This window comes from Doryrhamphus excisus, linkage group LG15 (genome assembly GCF_037039965.1).
Source record: "Doryrhamphus excisus strain RoL-2023G ecotype Guam linkage group LG15, RoL_Dexc_Guam_v1.1, whole genome shotgun sequence".
Lineage (NCBI taxonomy): Eukaryota > Metazoa > Chordata > Actinopteri > Syngnathiformes > Syngnathidae > Doryrhamphus > Doryrhamphus excisus.
In genome coordinates, this window is record NC_136371.1 from 1738801 (window position 1) to 1758466 (window position 19666).

The window sequence follows — 19666 nt, forward strand, 5'->3', positions numbered from 1 at the left end:
ATCTGTCATGCAAAACAAATAACATCTGTCAAATGAATAATCTGCACCAACTACTAAATCACATTTCCAAGTGCTGACAAAATAGAGAAGAAAAAACACAAGTGCAACAAAATAAGACGAGACGGAAAGACTACAAGAAAGTAAATGAGATAGTTACTACTACTGCGTTCTTTGCCTAGACATAGTCGTTTCAGAGTGGACCCTATGAAGAGGTAAAACAACACAAGACACAAACAGTTAGGCCAAAGACAGCGCACAGGGCATGGATGTGGACAAACTGCTTCAACGGCACATTCAGCTATGAAAACAATCGGTGGGAGAAAGAGAAAGAGCAAAGGAAGGTTTTAAATTTGGGCGGAAGTGTGTTTTAAAAGATGATATATTTGCATTAGCTTTATTTTGGTATTTTATTAAAATGTGTTCTCCATTATCTGTATTTCCCAAAGTAAGAGGGGCGTGGTGGAAGATATATCGGTGTTCTCAGAAAGGAAGACTGGAGCCTTGGTGAGTGTGACAATGCCTCTTCAATCAAATCAAATTTCAATATGAAAGAGCACACGTAGCTACTTTCAACTCAAAGTAAAAAAAAAATGCAGGTAAATTAAAAGAGAAAAAAAAAAGCAATACTGATGATACAGCCCTTCATTTGGCGGGTGCAAGTCTACCACAGTGCCCTGATTGGCGCCTGCATCATGCACGTCTTCTCCATCCAAACATGAGGGACAGAGAGAGGGGGCTGGCTCTCTTCTCGCTAGCAAAAAGGGGAGGGCTGGTGTTCACATGATGACTGAACTGGGGGATGTTATATAATTACAGTGAAAGAAAGTCCATAACAAATAAAAATAACGATAAAGGTTGTGTCTATTTTGCACACACACACGCACACACACACACAGTGTCACTAATAGTGTCACTAATAAAAGCCCCATGTTTGGAGAGATTGAGCTGCACTGTGTTTGTGGGGTTGCTTTTTTTTTTAAAGCCAGAAGCACTGCATGAAGCATCCTTAGGTGAGGGTGGATGCTATACTCAGAACAAGTATGGTCATGGATGTGGTTCTGTGAAAAGTGAATGATTGGAAATGATTTTTTAAAAAATAGCTAACAATAATGTCAACGTTAATACTAGACTATTGTTTCGTGAATTCAAGGAACATTTTATTACGCTATCATTAATAGCTGAGTTAATTGGGCCTATGAATAATGCCAAAAAAATAAGCAAGTGACTTATTATTATTTGTCTTGAAATTCTATCATTTTGTTCCAATTGTCATATAGTGATTGTTATGATATGGGATATTAAAACTCGACAACAGTACGATATTAAAACTTAACTTTAACCTTAAACAGCAATTGTCCCTTTTCAGTAACATTCTCATACATATCTTCTAGTGTAAAGAATCTAAAAATGAATGTAATTCAAATGTAAGTCCGATCGAGCTAATGTAACCATGTCAACTTGGCTGACAGTGAGTCATGTTAAATAAATATAATGAGAATGAGGGGGTGGGAAAATAGAAAGGAACAAATACAAACAGATGGACAGAGACACAGGTCCACTGAGGAATCTAGTGCGTGGTTTGCTACTGGATTTATAGGTGACTCTCTCTGATGTTTGGTGGTAAACCGTCCAGCCTGTAAAAATGAATATAAGAGGGAAGAAAAGAGAAGAGAACAAACAAGAGAGATACTTTGAAAAAAGGGTACAGAGATATAAGAAATGAGACACCCCCACAATTAAAAAGCACTTGCAAATGATGCAGACGAGGAGTAAACAATATTGATGAATGGCAACGACACCTGCTAACCTGAGTGATGTCTTTTATGGTACACTACTACTGTACAGTGAAGAAAATAAGTATTTGAACACCCTGCTATTTTGCTATTTCTCCCACTTAGAAATCATGGAGGGGTCTGAAATTTTCATCGTAGGTGCATGTCCACTGTGAGAGAGATAAACTAAAAAGAAAAATCCAGAAATCACAATGCATGATTTTTTAACAATTTATTTGTGTGATACAGCTGCAAATAAGTATTTGAACACCTGTGTATCATCTAGAATTCTGACCCTGAAAGACCTGTTAGTCTGCCCATTAGAAGTCCACCTGCACTCCATGTATCATCCTGAATCAGATGCACCTGTTTGAGGTCGTTAGCTGCATAAAGACACCTGTCCACCCCATACAATCAGTAAGACTTTAACTTGTAACATGGCGAAGACCAAAGAGCTGTCCAAAGACACCAGAGACAAAATTGTACACCTCCACAAGGCTGGAAAGGGCTACGGAGCAATTACCAAGCAGCTTGGTGAAAAAAGGTCCACTGTTGGAGCTATCATTAGAAAATGGAAGAAGCTAAACATGACGGTCAATCTCAATCGGAGTGGAGCCCCATGCAAGATATCACCTCGTGGGGTCTCAATGATTCTAAGAAAGGTGAGGAATCAGCCCAGAACTACACGACAGGACTTGGTCAATGACCTGAAAAGAGCTGGGACCACCGTTTCCAAGGTTACTGTAGGTAATACACTAAGACGTCATGATGTGAAATCATGCATGGCACGAAAGGTTCCCCTGCTTAAACCAGCACATGTCAAGGCCCGTCTTAAGTTTGCATATGACCATTTGGATGATACAGAGGAGTCATGGGAGAAAGTTTTATGGTCAGATGAGACCAAAATAGAACTTTTTGGTCATAATTCCAATAAGCGTGTTTGGAGGAAGAAGAATGAAGAGTACAATCCGAAGAACACCATCCCTACTGTGAAGCATGGGGGTGGTAGCATCATGCTTTGGGGGTGTTTTTCTGCACATGGGACAGGACGAGTGCACTGCATTAAAGAGAGGATGACTGGGGCCGTGTATTGTGAGATTTTGGGGAACAACCTCCTTCCCTCTGTCAGAGCATTGAACATGGGTCGTGGCTGGGTCTTCCAACACGACAACGACCCGAAGCACACAGCCAGGAAAACCAAGGAGTGGCTCCGTAAGAAGCATATCAAGGTTCTAGCATGGCCCAGCCAGTCTCCAGACCTGAACCCAATTGAAAATCTTTGGAGGGAGCTCAAACTCCGTGTTTCTCAGCGACAGCCCAGAAACCTGACTGATCTAGAGAAGATCTGTGTGGAGGAGTGGGCCAAGATCCCTCCTGCAGTGTGTGCAAACCTGGTGAAAAACTACAGGAAACGTTTGACCTCTGTAATAGCAAACAAAGGCTACTGTACCAAATATTAACATTCATTTTCTCAGGTGTTCAAATACTTATTTGCAGCTGTATCACACAAATAAATTGTTAAAAAATCATGCATTGTGATTTCTGGATTTTTCTTTTTAGTTTATCTCTCTCACAGTGGACATGCACCTACGATGAAAATTTCAGACCCCTCCATGATTTCTAAGTGGGAGAAATAGCAAAATAGCAGGGTGTTCAAATACTTATTTTCTTCACTGTACATACATGATACTCAAAAGCCTGCTTTTCCAAGGAACACATATTCAAAACGCTTTGTGAAAGATGTTGACGTTAGCCAGTGTGTAAAAATCTTATTATGGGATGCACTCAAAACCATATTCAAGAGCGAAATTTCATGTTGAGTACTATAAATTTGTACATGTTGGTAGGTGTGCATTGAAATCAAAGCTTCTTGTGACCCCCCCCAGGGGGCCCGCCCCACTATTTGAGAAGCATTGCTTTAAGTCAAGTCAGAGCTGGCTGGCTCATTAGGCAATTAGCAAGTAAAAAGGAACCTTCAGTATACTACAGTAATTAGTGTATATTAAAAGTAGTTATAGTTATTACTACTAACTCTTAAAATAAGAAATTGCCAATGAATATTACTACAACTTAGAATACATACTTGTGTACAGGTGCTGTATTTAATCTAAATGTAGTATATAACGTAGGTACAGTATGTTATTTATGGTAATATTTGTCATTTATTTGAACATGCATACATCACATAATTCATTGCATTTATAGCTATTACGCCATATCGCCATATAATAGGTTATATACGGAAAAAACAAAAAACAAAATTATTTTTGATCAAGAACAAATTTAGCTTGATTCAATATTGAAGTGCTCTTCAACACATGATGATGTATGTTTTTTTTATAAAGATTTCCAGCTTATTTTTTCTATCTATTATGATCCCTACATATTGAATTTTATTCACCCTTTCAATATTTACTCCGTTTATTAGTATTTAGTGTTTGTATACAATTATTGCATTGTGCAAACGTACTGTAGCTTAAGTGTTCAGGTTATTTTGTGCAAGCTGTGGTTATTTAAATTGTTTGATGTGGATTGTTGCACTGAATTTATTAATTTGTGATTTCATAAGTATTAAAATTGGGTGACACGTTATGTTATAAATTAAATACAACAGTAAAAATCTCGCCTGGGCGCCATGTTGGATGAAGGCCAGCTCTGAGTCATGTCCTCCTCATAACATCATAACAGGCTACATCTCTTCAACATTGCCCAGTGTTTTGCAGATGTGGCATATTTGTGACAAATAAGTGACATTATGTCTGCTCCTATAATGTGTGTACCTTGACTTGCTAAGTTTGTCATCCCGTCAACGTGTTGCCCGGTGTAGATGTTGTCCGAGGAGAAAGAGCCTTTCAAAGAACAGGGTTGCTGGGTGTAGACCTGCTCTGGGACTTTGCTGCACTGATTGCCAGAGCTGGAGCTGCCACCGGAGTGGGCAGAACCGTCAGACAGAATGGAACTTTTAGCAGGGGATCCGGATGAACTGCCGGTACTTTCACCTTCATGCAAAAAAAAAAAAAAAGAAGAAACTGATGACACATTGTAGAAAATGACTGAGTAACATGATGACGTCATCCACTTCCATGCACATGAATCATCAAACGGACCCACGTATCATCACTGCTTAACCCGCACACCTTTTCTCTCTGCTGCGGCGGCGCTGGTGTTGCTGATATTGCTTTTGAGCTGCTGCACCATTGGATTGAGCAATTTTCCAGGCTTGAGTTTGTGTTTACTGGCCCTTCGTCTTCGTCCGCTGGGTGGAGCAGCGTGAAGTAGGCCAACATTGTGGGGCACAGACTTTCCCAGCTCTTTGTACAGACGTTCAATTTCACTCCTCTGAAACGCTTGCAGTTCCGAGATCTCTTTCATGTGTCTAAAACGTAGAAAGCAGTTTGATATTAATTTGCCATCTTTCTTTCAGAGATTAATAAACGATCTGTTTAACACCCAAATAATTAGCTTATCGGTTCTGTATTATGAGTACATTGGTGTTGTTGTGAGTACTTTACTTTTCTCTCAGCTTATGTAGTTCTTTCCTCACGTCGGCATCTTCAAACTCTGAGTCATTGTCGCTACTGATGTAGGATGAGTGGGCGTGTCCTGCAGGAGGCGAAGGAGAGTGACCGTTCATTTCCAATGGCTGCCGGCTTGGTGATTCCGTGCTCAGTTCGCTTTTGCTCCGAGCAGATCGTTTCAGGAAGGCGACTGCCCTCTTCATCAGGTCACTTCCACCGTGCTCGGATAAAGCGTGAGCCGGGGTTTGAACATGAGCCGGAGGCGGGGCTTTGCTGCTGCTGCTGTCCTCATCCGCAGAATCAGAGTGGCGGTAGTGGCGATGGCTTGGAGTGCCTATGGTCATGGCCCGCGGTATATGTTGCGGTGTGACATCGGCGCTGGACACCGGTGTAGCCTGGAAGAGGTTTGGCGGGGCAGAGAAGCGGTTACTAATTTGGGGTCTAGAAGCACCAGTACTTTTATCAGCTGCAGCTGTCAAAGAGGATCTTCCGGCACTAACATAGTCTTTGTTATTTCTATCTGGTCCGCGGTTGTGGGACCACTGAGAACCGCTAGAGTGCATCGGGGAGAAGCAGGTGCTGCTGCTAGTCTTGTTTTTTTCCACTTGGCATATTTCATTTGGTGATGTGGGTCTCACCTGGAAGAAAGACATGATCTTCAGCCTTAAGACAACACTAACATCATCCAAACTGCATTACAAATGAGAAGCAAGAGATTTGAGATGAATCAATTCTTACTTCCAAGCAGCTTGTGTAGTTACATGAACCGGAACTCACAGTCACATCTCTTCTGTTTGAATTAGAAGCTACACAAGTAGAGAGAAAACAATGAATTATAGTAATATTGAGACAAAGATATTACACTAAACATTCATTACCTACCTGCCAAGACGGACACACCCTGTGCACCTCCACAGTCTGGGCTTTCAGGAATCTGAGGCTAAGAGAAACACAGATGTGAATGTAAACCCCCAAAAAGTGGCACACACACACACACACACACACGATTGGAGTATTTACCAATGGCTCCCCCGGTTTCTTGGTAAGTGGCCCCTCACTGCTCTTGCCATCTGACACAGATGTTGAGCTGACAACGTCTGCGTTGGAGGTGTGAGGGTCCGACACGGCACCGCAAGGCTGGGAGTGACCATGTTCCTGGTACAATAGATTCCTCAGCTTCTCATCCAAGGTCTTAATGGTGCGATCGACAAACTCCACCCGGCGTGGCCCCTCGCCGTCCGACTCTCCAGGCCCCCCGCCTGCCGACTGCGGATGACCTAATGAGACGGAGGTCTGATGCGCTGGACTCTGGGGTTGGGAAGTGACAGACGACGGCGCTATGGTTGTGGGATAGGGTTGCTGCAGGACCACGGACTGATGAGTGGTCAGCTGTAAGGGGGGGTCCCCGGTAGGACTGGGGTGATTGCCGTGGCCGGTTTGTGTGGCCAAAACGGCTACTTTATCGATTGCGTTCACATCCAGGGAGACCGGTGGCACAAAAGCACAACATGGGATATCAGATACTAAAGACACAGCAGAGATGCAAGGTTCCTCAACAGGGGGGGTGTCACCGCTTTGGCTAACAGCCAGAGCACTGGGCTTTGTTTTAATGACTGAGGACTCTGGCGGAAGGACTTGGGCGAGGCCAATGTTTTGGTTTTGAAGTTGCACTGATGTGGCCAGAGGGCCTTGTGAAGTTAAAGACGTGTGAGCAGTAGAACATGGAGGTGTGTTGCTGTTGCTGGCAGACGTTCCAGATTCTGTAAAATGTAAAAGCCAAGAGTTAATCAAGAGCTGACAGGATTGGGGTTAGGGGCAGTTTAGGCCATAGAAAAGTGGAACCCGGTCCTTTGTGCCCAATAGCGTTACATCTTCGCCCACAACGCTCTGTCAGCTAAAGTCTTGTCTTCTTTGCTGTCATGGACCACTGCAGTGGACCTCTATTATATAACTGACCTCCCCAGAAGAAACAACATTGCTGTATCTTGTATATTGCATCTTCTTGGATTTTCTCCGGGTACTCCGGTTTCCATGCTAGGTTAATTTGCGATTCCAATGTGAGTGTGAATGGTTGTTTGCCTATATGTACAATGTATATGTACAACCCAAATGAGGATAAGCGGTACAGAAAATGGATGTAGTTTATTTGCTCTCCAAAAATCTTGGCTAATATTGAATCTTTTAGCGTCAATTTGTGGGACAATAATCATTTCTAAAAACACACCTGCCTTGTTTAATGACTTGGTTAAATAAAATTAAAAAAGTCTCTTTGTCCAGTCATATTTGTCATTGCACTTTTCTTAAAACTGTGTGTTTTAAGAAAACTGTGGCGTTTCATCACACCGCTAACAGATGATATAAAATAATCCAATAAATCCTGATTCCCTACTAGCAACAGAAACGCATTTTAATTCGTCAACGGCATTTCTCACTGGACTGGTTTTGGCCACTGGTTTTGACTGGACACCGTTTTTGCGGGAAGAATCAAATCCCCCAAAATGCAGCTGAGTAGGTGCTGATTCTGGAAGAACTAGAAAGCTTTATATGCTGCTTATTGTGTGTAGCTGCTCTATAGGGGTCCACAACTCAATAGAACGGGTCCCCTTTAATCTACATCATATGAGCATCTAAGAGAGAAGGACTATTACCGAGTCTTCAGTGTGCTCAACGTACCATTGTCTGCCGAGTTGAGAGGAGTTTTCTTCTGGTCTTGGATTGGCATTTCAGCAACTGGGCAGATGATAAACCAACGCTTGCCTGTGTGAAGGACTTCCAAGGACAGAATGGAATAGTTTAATATTAAGATTCAGCACAAGCAAAAGGGACTCACCCACATCAAATTTCTAAATATTAGGCCTGTCACAATACCAAACTTTGCTGGACGACAATAGTACTATTACTTATTGACCGATATTCAATAATTTCAACATTTATTTTAAGAAAAAAAAATCAAAGCGTCATGTCATCCTTGTGTCATGTCACGTTTGAGCCACTAGATGGTACTCAAGTGTAGTGTACCTGTGTGAGACATACCATATAAGCCATGAATCCAGAGCATCACCACGTCACACACAATTCTTACTACAAAAGACAAGAACTACACACACAGCAACACAATACGTGTATAAAAACAGACAATACACTACCAACGTATAATGCAGAATAGGTATTAACAAACTACTATGTGAGCTCTAACCATGTGCTTGCCAGCCTTTTTTTAATAAAAACTACACTGTGCATCACTGTCTCTTGTGTATTACAAAGTGGATTTATCGACGGCTCATAATAAGAACTGTTTTTTGTTATCATTTGATAATTTTGATATATCCATTATCGTGACAGGCCTAGTTCCAATGCTATACCATACCACAGCAGTGAGCATATGGTAATATATATACGTATATACACAGCACAGGACTCATGACAGTGTAAATTCATGTAAACCTCAGTAAATTATTTTGGAGAAAACACATACAGTATGTTCTAAGAGTACTGCCATACCATTTTGTTGGTAGACCTGCTGTGGGGTTCTTGGGACACAAGACTTAATTCCCTAAAAAAAAAACAATAGACAGGGTTACTAGAAACAGGTTGTGCACTCTCTAAAGAATTATGTGAAAAATGAATCCTCGCTCACCTCCGTTGGCAATGTGCCGGCTCCGTCACTCGCGGGACTGCTAGCCTGGTCCGAGTTCCTCTCACCCTCAGTGTCTTCGCTCAACAGGTCCTCAGCCTTATCTACGATATCCTTCAGCTGTTCAATGAACACTTCTTTCTCTAAGGGGAGTATAAAATCGTTCTCCACCTTAAGAGAACATTTTTTATATAAAATAATGAATTCCACATAAGGTAACTAAAAATAATTGCATTTTTTTCCTACATACCATATATGTAGCAATCTCTTCAGGTGCATCACCATCCAGGTCAAATTTAAACGTCACCATTTTATGATTGTGAGTTTCCAGTTGGCACTCCACCATCTTGTCCCCCGTGTTACATACCTGCAATCAGATAACCCACTGCTCATGTTGTTGAAACGGTGGGCAGGATATTTCACTTCTGGAAGATCCATAGGTCAACACACGTTTAACATGCTGAGCTTTGGCCTGCTAAACTTCTCCTGGCGAGACCGAGTTCGTGTTGATCTGCGGTGGTGCTTGCGGACTTTCACCTCCCCTTTACCGCTTTGTGCCCCGTCATAGCCATCACTCATCTCCTTCCCTGATGTGGCATCAGAGTTGACACTGTTTATAAGGAGAAAAAGAAAATCGACAAGTCAGTATTATTGTATTCATTATAAATCAACTACAAATAGCCAGTTTTAATTTTAGGTGGGTTATTGCTGTTTTTAAAATAAATAAGATATGTAATAGTGCAGACAATGAAAATGAGTTTGGTAAAATGATATGATCACCTGCAAATATAGCCTAAAAATAAAGCCTTAATTAGTACCTGTCATAGCTTTGTCCACCAGTGTGTTTTTCTGCAGCATGATCCTGCAAAAAAAACATTTTTAAATTCACGTTCAATTGAATGATGGCTAAATGTATCAGCATCAAATATTTCTGACAGTGAATTAGGATTGACAGCGTAAAGGACATTATCTGCTGTTGAATGAGGCATATCCACATCTTGGGGATCGAAATTCAGTGCACGTCTTAACGTTGGACACATGCCAAGTGTTTGCAGAAGATATGTCCACATGCAAGTGAGAAACTGACAACGTAAAGCTCAAGTTCAGCATACAGCCAGTTGTTGTATTGGCAAACATAGGGACACCTCCACGTGAAAAATGTCAATATTCACCTCTCCGTTGGCGTCAGTCGGACCGTTGAGCTGTTGCTGTGTCAGGCTGGAAACTGCAGACCCGGAGGAATGAAGAGGAGGGACCTGGTTCTGAACTTGACTTTGGTTTTGCTTTTCCAAATGACCATGGGAAGCAGGCGGGCCCTTGTCTGACGCATTCTGTGCAGGTGTGAAGAAGACAGTAGGCTGTGTAAGAGGGGTTGGCTGGACAAGGGTGGGATGTTCGGCCATTCCAAAGACAAAGACAAGAATTTTTTTTTAAATAAAAAAATTGCTAACTAAAACCAAACATTCATACATCCAAAACGTTTCTCAGGTCACAGCTGCATTGTGAAATGACACTGAGTTCCGGGCATCATATTTACCTGTGTAAGAGCGCTGTCGTTTGTGGGTGGGTGTGTGCTCAGAGATGTGCCGGTGTTTATGGGATGTGTGCTTAGGGCTGTTACGAATGAAGGTTCTGAGTAATAGACATCGTGCTGCAGAGCAGCTGTGCCCTGATCATTTGGAGAAGCGGGTGTTGGCATTTTACCCAGCACAGGTGAAGGTTGAGGTTTCAGCGACATTGGCATGGGCGGAACTAAGACATTATCATTGTGAATAGGGGAAAGTGGGGAGACAGCGGGAGTTATGGGGAAAGTATAACCGGGGGAAAGGAAGGTAGGGTTGGGGGAAGATGCTGAAGAGTGAGGGGCAGTGGGTGAATGATAGTTGGAGGCTTGACAGTCAGGAACAGCTGCCATCACCCGGACAGTGGGATGCTGTGAAGTAAACTGAAGGGGGAAAGAAAGAAATGGAAGAAAATCATAGTGTAAACAAAGATGACTTATAATTAAGTCCAAAAATACTGTATTACAAAGCAATTACAAAGCATGAATGAACTAAAGATTAAAGGGGACCTATGCTTTTTCCACTTTTCTGACCTATAAATGTTATTGTTGTTGTATTATCATGTTAAACAATGCCAAGCTTTCAAATAATGAGGTTTACACATTTGGAAGTGAGTCCTAAAAGAAGTTTGGGATGGCTCAAAACGCTCCGTTTGAAAAGGCGTGGTAAAACCGTTCTATTTTGATGGCACAGAGGGGAAGACTTCCTTATATGGCTCATAGTTAGGAAGCAGTTTGGGCATGTGACCAATCACAGCGGAGTGGGCGGAATTAATTAAAACAGACCGCTTTGGCAGGAAGCACAAATAAAAGGAAATACAGCTGGAATAGGTGCAGATTCTCGAAAATCTAAAATGTTATTGTGCGTAGCTGCTCTATAGGAGTCCACAACTCAATACAAAAGGGTCGAAAAATGAGCATAGTAGGTCCCCTTTAAAGTAAATGGGGCAAAAACTACAACATAATTGTAGCACGGCAGATTGACAGTACCTGGCATGTGTGTGCTGGTTCTGGTGGTGATGAAATCTGCAGTGTTTGCAGTTGCTGATGGGCGGCTGTTTCAGCTAGCGGCTGCTGATCAGACATTGTCTGGGATGTGAAACTGCACGCTGAGTGGGGGAGATTTTGCCCATGGTTCAATTCATCTTGCTCAACCAATGTAATGCTCTGACCGCCAGACATGTCCTACAGGAAATTAATAAAACCAGCAAAGAGAAGACGGTCAGAAGAAATTCTGTGAAATGTGCGGTTTACAGTTACAGTAAATACATAAACATATATAACATACCTACGTAGGAGGTATAGTGTGGATGCAGGAATTTATTTTAGTGGTTTCAATGGTACTGTCTAAAACTGGATAGACTGAAAAGTAAAAGAAACTCGCATTCTTATTCACCTGAGCAGCTTGGCTGTGTTGTGAGGAGGCCGGGAGGCTCTGACGAGTCAGCACCTGGGGAACTCCTCCATAAACCTGCGGTGTACCAGATGACTGTGCAGCTAGGTACTGATTCTGAGCAGGAAGCCCCTGTTGCTGCACGGCACCGAGGGCGGAATGTGCATAGCCTTGAGAGCCCACATCAGGTAAACTGGCGGTAGAATAGTGCTGGTTTGTGGCTGCAGCCTGGTCTGGTTGGACATTATCCTGGCTTGATCGTGGTACTGCTATCGGAATTGAGTTCTGGTTTTGTTGCTGAAGGGCTGGGGTGTGTACTTCTTGTTGAGCAGACGATTGAAGATTTTGAGGATGGCGAAGAGGCTGTGTCATTTGCTGTATTGTATGCATTTGTTGTATACCGTGAAGTTGTGGCTGAATGCAAGTCTGCGTACCATTTTGGGTTTGCTGCATACTGCATTGAGCATTTAGCATTAAAGACTGTGGATAGTCTTGAATGGGTATCTGTTGGCCATAAAGTGCTGTTGCAGAGGAGCTCAGGCCAATCTGCTGATTTGGCAGTTTAAACAGAGTTTGAACCTGCTGCAATGCACTGGGAGCTTTTGCCAAATGACACTGCGCCATCGGTGCCACAGTCGAGGACGCGCATGTAAGAAGGCAACTCTGTTCCGACTGCTGTGCTGGTAGAGACGTCGTAGCAGCTGCAGTTTGTTGATGAACTGAGGTGGGACAGTTCAAAGTCGCTTGGTGACATTGTGTCACATGCTGCGGCCCGGCTGACGCTGAAATACTTAATGTTGACTGCTGTTGCGCACAGCCGCAGCCACTGGTTACGTGATGGAGACCGACTGAGCATGAGCTAGCTTGACTTGGTGTTGCAGCACCCGGTTGGCAAGCATGTAGAGCAGAGGGGTAACTTTGTCCGGGATGGAGGTACTGATGAGATGCGAGCTCTGCTGATTGATTCTGGTGACCCACAGAGCTGGCCTAAAGGCATAAAAGAAGGGATATTTACATACATTATTAGGAGTTTAAAAACTGTAAACTAGTTTTTAATGTGATTTGACAAAAGACAGATGTAAGCAAGCTAAAATCTAGACATAAGGCAAAAACAACTTCAGGAAAAGGTAATCTGCACAAGAGTTAAAATGCAGGTGTTGCATTGGACCGCTAAAGAAAATGCGTTCATTGAAGAGAAAAGCAGTGACAGGTTAATCAGCCGGGAGATACTAACTGTTAGACAATCAACAAGAAATTCTTGTGCCGATTGCGAAGACTGTGGTCAGCTTTGGGAGCCTACACAGGCAAACAAGACTCAGCAAGTGGATAGGAGATCAGGTCCCCTCCAGACAGAATAACGCTGGGCATTGTGAAGGCAGGCAGACATCAGCTAGTCTACGGTTTCGACCTACCACTCCTACAGCACCGGCAATTTGCTGCTCTCTTGCAAAGAATCTATCCTCGCGGACATGCGGAGGCTCTTTGTCCCCAAATAAACCGCCACTCGGGAGCCGATTCTTCAGGTTGCAAACTTGAGCGGCACAGGGTATTCTGTGGGAAGCTGACGAAGTTGATGCGGTACGACACACTGTTCCTTTTTGATTGATGATATTGAAGAGGGACCTCTGCAGCAGTAGGAAATCTGAACAATCGTTTGAACCTTTAAGGTTTCCCAAACCCGTGCTTGGCAATGTTCCCGTCAAGGAGTATTTTGAATCCAAGGATGGATGGCGTTGGATCACTGCCTGTGACCCCAGATGAAGGAGGGAGAGCGAGGCCTGCCACAAATGACCTCTTTGCTTTACAAAATGGCAGGTTAGATTGCCGGTGTCAGAGTGTCTACGGCCGCTTGTCACAGGTGGCGTCATATTCCCGCTGGTGTCCTCAGATTCTGAGTGATGTTCCCATTGGTTTTCCATCACTACGGGGGTGGGGCTAACTGATCTCCAGGACTGTTTCACTTGAGCAATGCGTTCTGCATGGTGAGTATCAATGACAGGAGCACTTCCTCTGCGGGCCGCAGCTCCGAAACGAGTACTAAGCTCTGGGCTTAGCACCCCCCCCCATACTTCACCTGTTTCACAGGAGTGAGGTCGATCTGTCTGAAAAGGTATACTTCGGTGGCACTGATTGAGAAGCAACCCAAAAGGCAAAACACACGTTCATAATTAGCAGGTCACAACAAAATCTATGAATGAAATAAAATAAAAACAATACAATACAATTTGGACTTCTTAATACAACACGATGGCACATATTCTCACATATTGCGTCAACACATTTGTATATTCTTACAAATCTGAACGTACAGGGTCAACATGGGTCTGAATGCTGAATGCTCCGAATACAAACCTGTTGTGTTGCCATAGTGACCGGCTCCAGTAGGGACTGATAGAGGACACTCTGCTGGCTGCTGTGGGAATCCGAGTACACAGTGGAGCCTTTGCCGCTGTCAAAAGTGCTGTCTGCTACAGAGGCACAAATGAGGCAATCATAAAGTCAAAGGTCAGGTTTTACCTCGTTTTAACAGAAGTCCACTGTACTGCTGTATTCGGGGTGATTCTGTCTGACAACCCTCAAGTGCGTGTACGTAGTGTTCGCACTCAACAATAAAGTGTCAATAAATTACCCCCCCCCCCCAAAACATGCTGTATTTTAATGGCTTACACGTGACTGAGGTGACACTGGCTGGTTGGGTTTGCTGTCGGTTGAGCTGCTCAGAGTCTGCTGGCTCTGGTTCCAGCCTTGCATGTGCATCTCTGGAAGAAACGCCTTGAGAAGGTGCCGCTTGGAGCCCATTTCTTCCATCCATTTGATTAGCAGTTGATACGGTTCTCTCTCTTCTCCATTTGATCAGTGCCACGCGGTCCCTAATAGATTTCCCAACAGTCTTAGCGTCACTTTCATGAAAGAATCCAGACTCCACCTGATTTGGGAGGAAAAAAAAAAAAAAAGAAGAAGAGTAAGACTCCCAGGCTATGTAAAAGTGAAATCTAACCATATTTCATTTTCACATACCATCTCTTGCGCCACCACTTCTGGGACTTCTTTTTCCAGGTCAAACATGAACTCTATGGCTCCGCCTTCCTTATACTTTCCTTTCAATTTCTTATGGTCTTCCACCCATAATTTCAGGGCTATTGAGGTTTTTTTCCCATCATCCTCCTCAGCGAGCTCCACCCTCACTCCTGTGTCCTCAGCAAAGAAGGCGTGGTTCAGTAGGTCTTTGATGGTATACCTGTTGGAATGTACAATCAGGTATCAAGTCTGTGGAAATCTGTTGACCAGAGGTCCTCCAATGAAGTGATTCTGTCCCAGTAGAGCAGGGGTGGGCAAACTTTTTAACTCGTGGGCCGCGTTGAGTTAACAAAATTGTCCGGGGCGCCCGGAAAATATATTTAACACACACAATATTTTACGCTTATAATTCTATTCTAACATTCTGCATTGAATTAGTTGTCTAATTTATTTGTAAAAGTGTCATACTATCAGCTGTATGTTCTCGTGTCCCTTTTTTCAGGAGCACTTTAAACATCAGACCACATCAAATTACGAAATTGAATTTTACTTTTTTTTTTTTTAATCCGACAAGTATGTTAAAAGTTGAAATACTTAGAAAGCAACTGGCGGGCCGGATTCAAACGCTTGGTGGGCCGCATGCGGCCCCCGGGCCGTAGTTTGCCCACCCCTGCAGTAGAGCATGTTGTCTGTTACGAGATGTAAAATCAGTATCATTGTTACAAAATTCGACTACTACATTGCTCAACACTTTTGTACCAAAACGTGTTATGAGCCGTGTTTGTTCCGTTTACGGTAACGTACCTCTCCTCTCTCGTTTGGCAGATGCACTCCCCAATAATCTCCTTGATTTCTGGATCCATGACCTTGTTGTAACTGGCTGGTTTGACTCCCTAAAGGAAGATAAATATAAACGTGAAATATTGACGTGTCACAAACCAACAAAGACCGAAAAAGAACTTTGTTTTTCAGTTAACATAAAAAATTTATACCAAACCTCGGTTTGCATACACTTTCCGGTTAGCATACAACACAGCGAATGAGTTGTTGTGACGATTGATATTCACGAGGCTGCTAACGTCGGTGCCATGTATCTATGCTAAGTTTCCCGACTTTTGACTTCTTTTTGACCATTGTTTCAGCAACATTGAAGCCCAGTTCCAACTGCGAGGTATAACAGGATGGAACAAAGTATTTGCACGTAGTGGCTGCTAGTATGACGGACAATTTCACAGTTTTGAACACATGACTTTTTCCATAGCGTGGTATACCTTGAAACTGCCTAGTCACCACCTGCATGTTTTTACTATGAGTTATTTATTGAAATCAGTAGTGTGACTTGAGGTGAGAAACATTATTGAATTAAAAAAAAAAACAAAACAAGGCTGCCACATCATGTCTTTGATGTCTCTGGGATAGGCTCCAGCATACCCCCATCAAGTTCACTTAAACTCACTGTTTTGCTTCTGTTGCCTTTTTTTGTAGAACACGTGTTTTAGCATGCACTTTATAATCCGGTGCACTTTATGTATGGATTAAGTACAGAAGTAGACACCGGAATCGAGACTGCACCTTATAATCCGGTAAACACAACTGGTATACACAAATCAGACTTACACTTGTGACTTTACGGTAAATCTGTGCAGCATTCTGACATTCCGAATAGGGGTATTCCGAGGTGGCCATTTCTAGCATACACATGCCGAAGGCGTAGACATCTACAGCTTCATCATAGTGTTCTTCATACATCTCTGGAGCCATGAACTCTGGAGTGCCTGAAAAGAGAGTTTGAGTTATATACATGTCATTTGCCTCTTTGTTGTGATCAACATATTTACCGTATTTTCCGGAATAGTCGCACTTTTTTTCATAGGTTGGCTGTTCCTGCGACTTATAAATGAAAAAACTGTTTATGTTACATAAACACTGGACACCTTTTCTGTTCATGTTTATTTTTTGTGTAGCTGAAGAAGCATTGTGTTAGCATATCTTACACCTATTCAGCCTGTTCTCTATTCTTTTATTGTTAGAAGTTGCCTCCAAGAGGATGTAATGTCGGTTTTGGTCAAGTAGTTTGGAAAATAAATTATGCACAAAAAATGCGATGTTTTTTCTTTCTACCTAATTATGCATTTTTGGCCTTGTGCGACTTATACTCCGGAGCGACTTATAGTCCAGAAAATACAGTAAATCCAGCAAAGAACCGCTGTGCCTTACCTATGACACTTTTTGCAAAAGAGGCTGCTTTCAGTGTTGCCAGTCCTAAATCGCCGATCTTGACAGACCCTGTAGGTCCAGTGATGAATATGTTATCACATTTCAGATCCCTATGAATAATTGGAGGAGTTCTGGTGTGGAGAAAGTGAAGGCCTTTCAGGATCTGTCTGCACCAGCTTCTCAGAACCTTGGGCTTCATTACTTTAAACCGCTTCAGGTAGCTGCAGAAGTGAGAGAGAGAGAGAGAGAGCAGTTTTCAGACACTTGTTTGTAAATAAGATATTGTTAACTTTCTTCAGTACTTACGTTTTTAGCGTCCCCGATGTCATGAGTTCTGTTACTAAAACAATGCACTTCTTCCCTTTGAGCGGAGACTCCCAAAAGTCATAAAAGCGGACAATGTTTGGATGTTGAAGACCTTTCAACATCTCAGCCTCTTCCTTGAAGCGCTGACGTTCCACTTTTGACAGCTTACGATCCTGAGGAAAAAGGACAGTTTCTATTAGGAAAAAAATTAATGCGATTGTGTCAGCAAAATCTCTATGAGTGACATATAACATTCATTTATTCTTTTAACTAAACATTTGTATCTGCAATAAATAAATTCATAGAAGGGTGGCGTATGTATGTTCAGGATCTCATTCATCACAGTGGTCACATCCTCTCTACACTGCAGCGAGAGGACCGGTGTCATCGATCTCTTCCATCTTTTCCCATTTTCTTCAATATCTTGCCATCTCATCCACCACCTTAAAGCGTCCACCCTTCCCCCACAAGCTGCAACCTGTCTGCCGCTCGACACCCCTCAAACCAACCACTCCCTTCTAGATCAGCAACAATGCCCTGCACACAAAGAGCAGAAGCCCATCTTGTGGAAGCAGCACTATGTTCCATCCCCTGCAAGGATGCTGCAAGGAGCAAATTGCTCTCGGGAGTGCCAAATGTTGCTTTACTGCATGTTGATTTTTTTTTTCCCCCCACCTCATAGCAGCAGTGACTTACATAATGCACAACCCCACCCTCGCAGAGACGGACGACAAATTTGAAAGCTATAAGACATTCAATTATTTACCCACAATAAACTCCAGCAAGATAAAACAGCACAAGGCTGCACTGATGTAAAAAAATATATATATTTCAAAATGAATCATCATGTGCTCTATCGCTGTGTGAAATGATGAGTGTGAAGTGTGAACCTTAGTGTGCATATCAGGTTTTGTGTGTGGAAATACAGGATGGGGATTTTCACTGCACTCTTCTGAAGAATCATGAATAATTCACCTCTGCAGAAACCCTTTTTCTACTGAGGCAAGCTGAGCAGCGGAGGGCTGGGTCTGCCCAAGTTGGCCCGGGTTATCCCCAAAAAGAACTGCACAGTTGGACCACACGCCTTTTTAAAAGAGGCTCAGGGATGACCCGCATTAAGCAAAATAAACAAAATCAAGCAAGAACTGCAGTTTTCCTGTTCCTCCTTAGCACATACCTAAGGAGGAGTCTACCTTTCATTATCTCCGTTACGGAAATATTTCTTCTGGCCTCCCAAATGCACGACACACGACACACATCTCCATTTGTTTTGTAGCACAGCAGGCAGTGGTGCTTTTACATAATTCAGACACCACATGCGGGCACTGAAGTGTTGTATCCAGCAGGGTGAGACACTGAGCCAGTGCAAATGTCGCATAGGCATGCATATGTGCTCTCACACCCATGTGCATGCACACTAGACAAAGGAGCATCCATACTAAACACTTTCTCATTCATTCATTCATTGTCATGTTAAAATTCAAAATCTGGCTGAAATTACATTTAGGCACAAATGCAAAAGTGACTAAGCAGAAGGGAAGTATGGAAATATGGAAATAATGTATAAAGCATCCATCAAAAAATGGCGACCCTCGGTCCGGATCCAGACCTAGTCATGGCCCCCTTACGGACGTGTGACCAATCACAGCACGCCGTGGGTATGACCGGAGGCACGCCGTGGGTGGAATAGATTAAAACAGACCGTTTTGGCAGGAAGCACATTAAAACCCCTTATCTGTCAAATAAATGCTAATGCGTACAAATACTTCATTCATTCATTCATTCATTTTCTACCGCTTTTCCTCACAAGGATCGCGGGGGTGCTGGAGCCTATCCCAGCTGTCTTTGGACAGAACAAGATTTGACTGGCAAAACCTTTGTCAAGAAAAAAGTGAAAACATTCTACCGCACACATTTGGCTCTTTGCAGAGCAAACTCCACTTGCCGTGCTGGAGCCTATCCCAGCTGTCTTTGGACAGAACAAGATTTGACTGGAAAAAATCTTTGTCAAGAAAAAAGTGAAAACATTCTACTGCACACTTGTCTTTTTGCACAGCAAATTCCACTTGGCGTGCTGGAGCCTATCCCAGCTGTCTTTGGACAGAACAAGATTTGACTGAAAAAAACCTTTGTCAAGAAAAAAGTGAAAACATTCTACTGCACATATTTGTCTCTTTGCAGAGCAAACTCCACTTGCCGTGCTGGAGCCTATCCCAGCTGTCTTTGGACAGAACAAGATTTGACTGG

At 42.9% G+C, this 19666-nt stretch overlaps 2 protein-coding genes across 3 annotated transcripts in view; both read right to left on the reverse strand.

Moving 5' to 3' along the window:
- LOC131104556 (serine/threonine-protein kinase WNK2) overlaps positions 1-19666 on the reverse strand; it is a 29314-nt gene that overhangs the window by 2718 nt on the left and 6930 nt on the right. Inside the window, exons 3-28 of one of the 2 annotated variants that reach the window (XM_058051865.2) lie at positions 17420-17592; positions 17114-17334; positions 16514-16671; positions 15701-15789; positions 14897-15116; positions 14546-14804; positions 14231-14346; positions 11870-12865; positions 11476-11670; positions 10462-10869; positions 10097-10255; positions 9743-9786; positions 9375-9534; positions 9175-9291; positions 8928-9095; positions 8792-8843; positions 7964-8059; positions 6311-7050; positions 6173-6230; positions 6029-6096; positions 5791-5928; positions 5285-5685; positions 4910-5148; positions 4553-4771; positions 1536-1634; positions 158-202 (exon numbers count right to left, since the gene is read on the reverse strand). In XM_058051865.2, the coding sequence (XP_057907848.2) occupies positions 158-202; positions 1536-1634; positions 4553-4771; positions 4910-5148; positions 5285-5685; positions 5791-5928; positions 6029-6096; positions 6173-6230; positions 6311-7050; positions 7964-8059; positions 8792-8843; positions 8928-9095; positions 9175-9291; positions 9375-9534; positions 9743-9786; positions 10097-10255; positions 10462-10869; positions 11476-11670; positions 11870-12865; positions 14231-14346; positions 14546-14804; positions 14897-15116; positions 15701-15789; positions 16514-16671; positions 17114-17334; positions 17420-17592 (5638 nt within the window). Of the gene's footprint in view, positions 1-157; positions 203-1535; positions 1635-4552; positions 4772-4909; positions 5149-5284; positions 5929-6028; positions 6097-6172; positions 6231-6310; positions 7051-7963; positions 8060-8791; positions 8844-8927; positions 9096-9174; positions 9292-9374; positions 9535-9742; positions 9787-10096; positions 10256-10461; positions 10870-11475; positions 11671-11869; positions 12866-14230; positions 14347-14545; positions 14805-14896; positions 15117-15700; positions 15790-16513; positions 16672-17113; positions 17335-17419; positions 17593-19666 lie in introns of both variants that reach the window. The other variant, XM_058051863.2, reaches the window with a different exon arrangement.
- Positions 13016-14016, reverse strand: LOC144901745 (uncharacterized; the record flags this gene model as incomplete). Its single annotated transcript, XM_078796587.1, has 1 exon — positions 13016-14016. A coding segment is annotated over one exon (804 nt), but the record flags the coding sequence as incomplete, so codon positions are not given.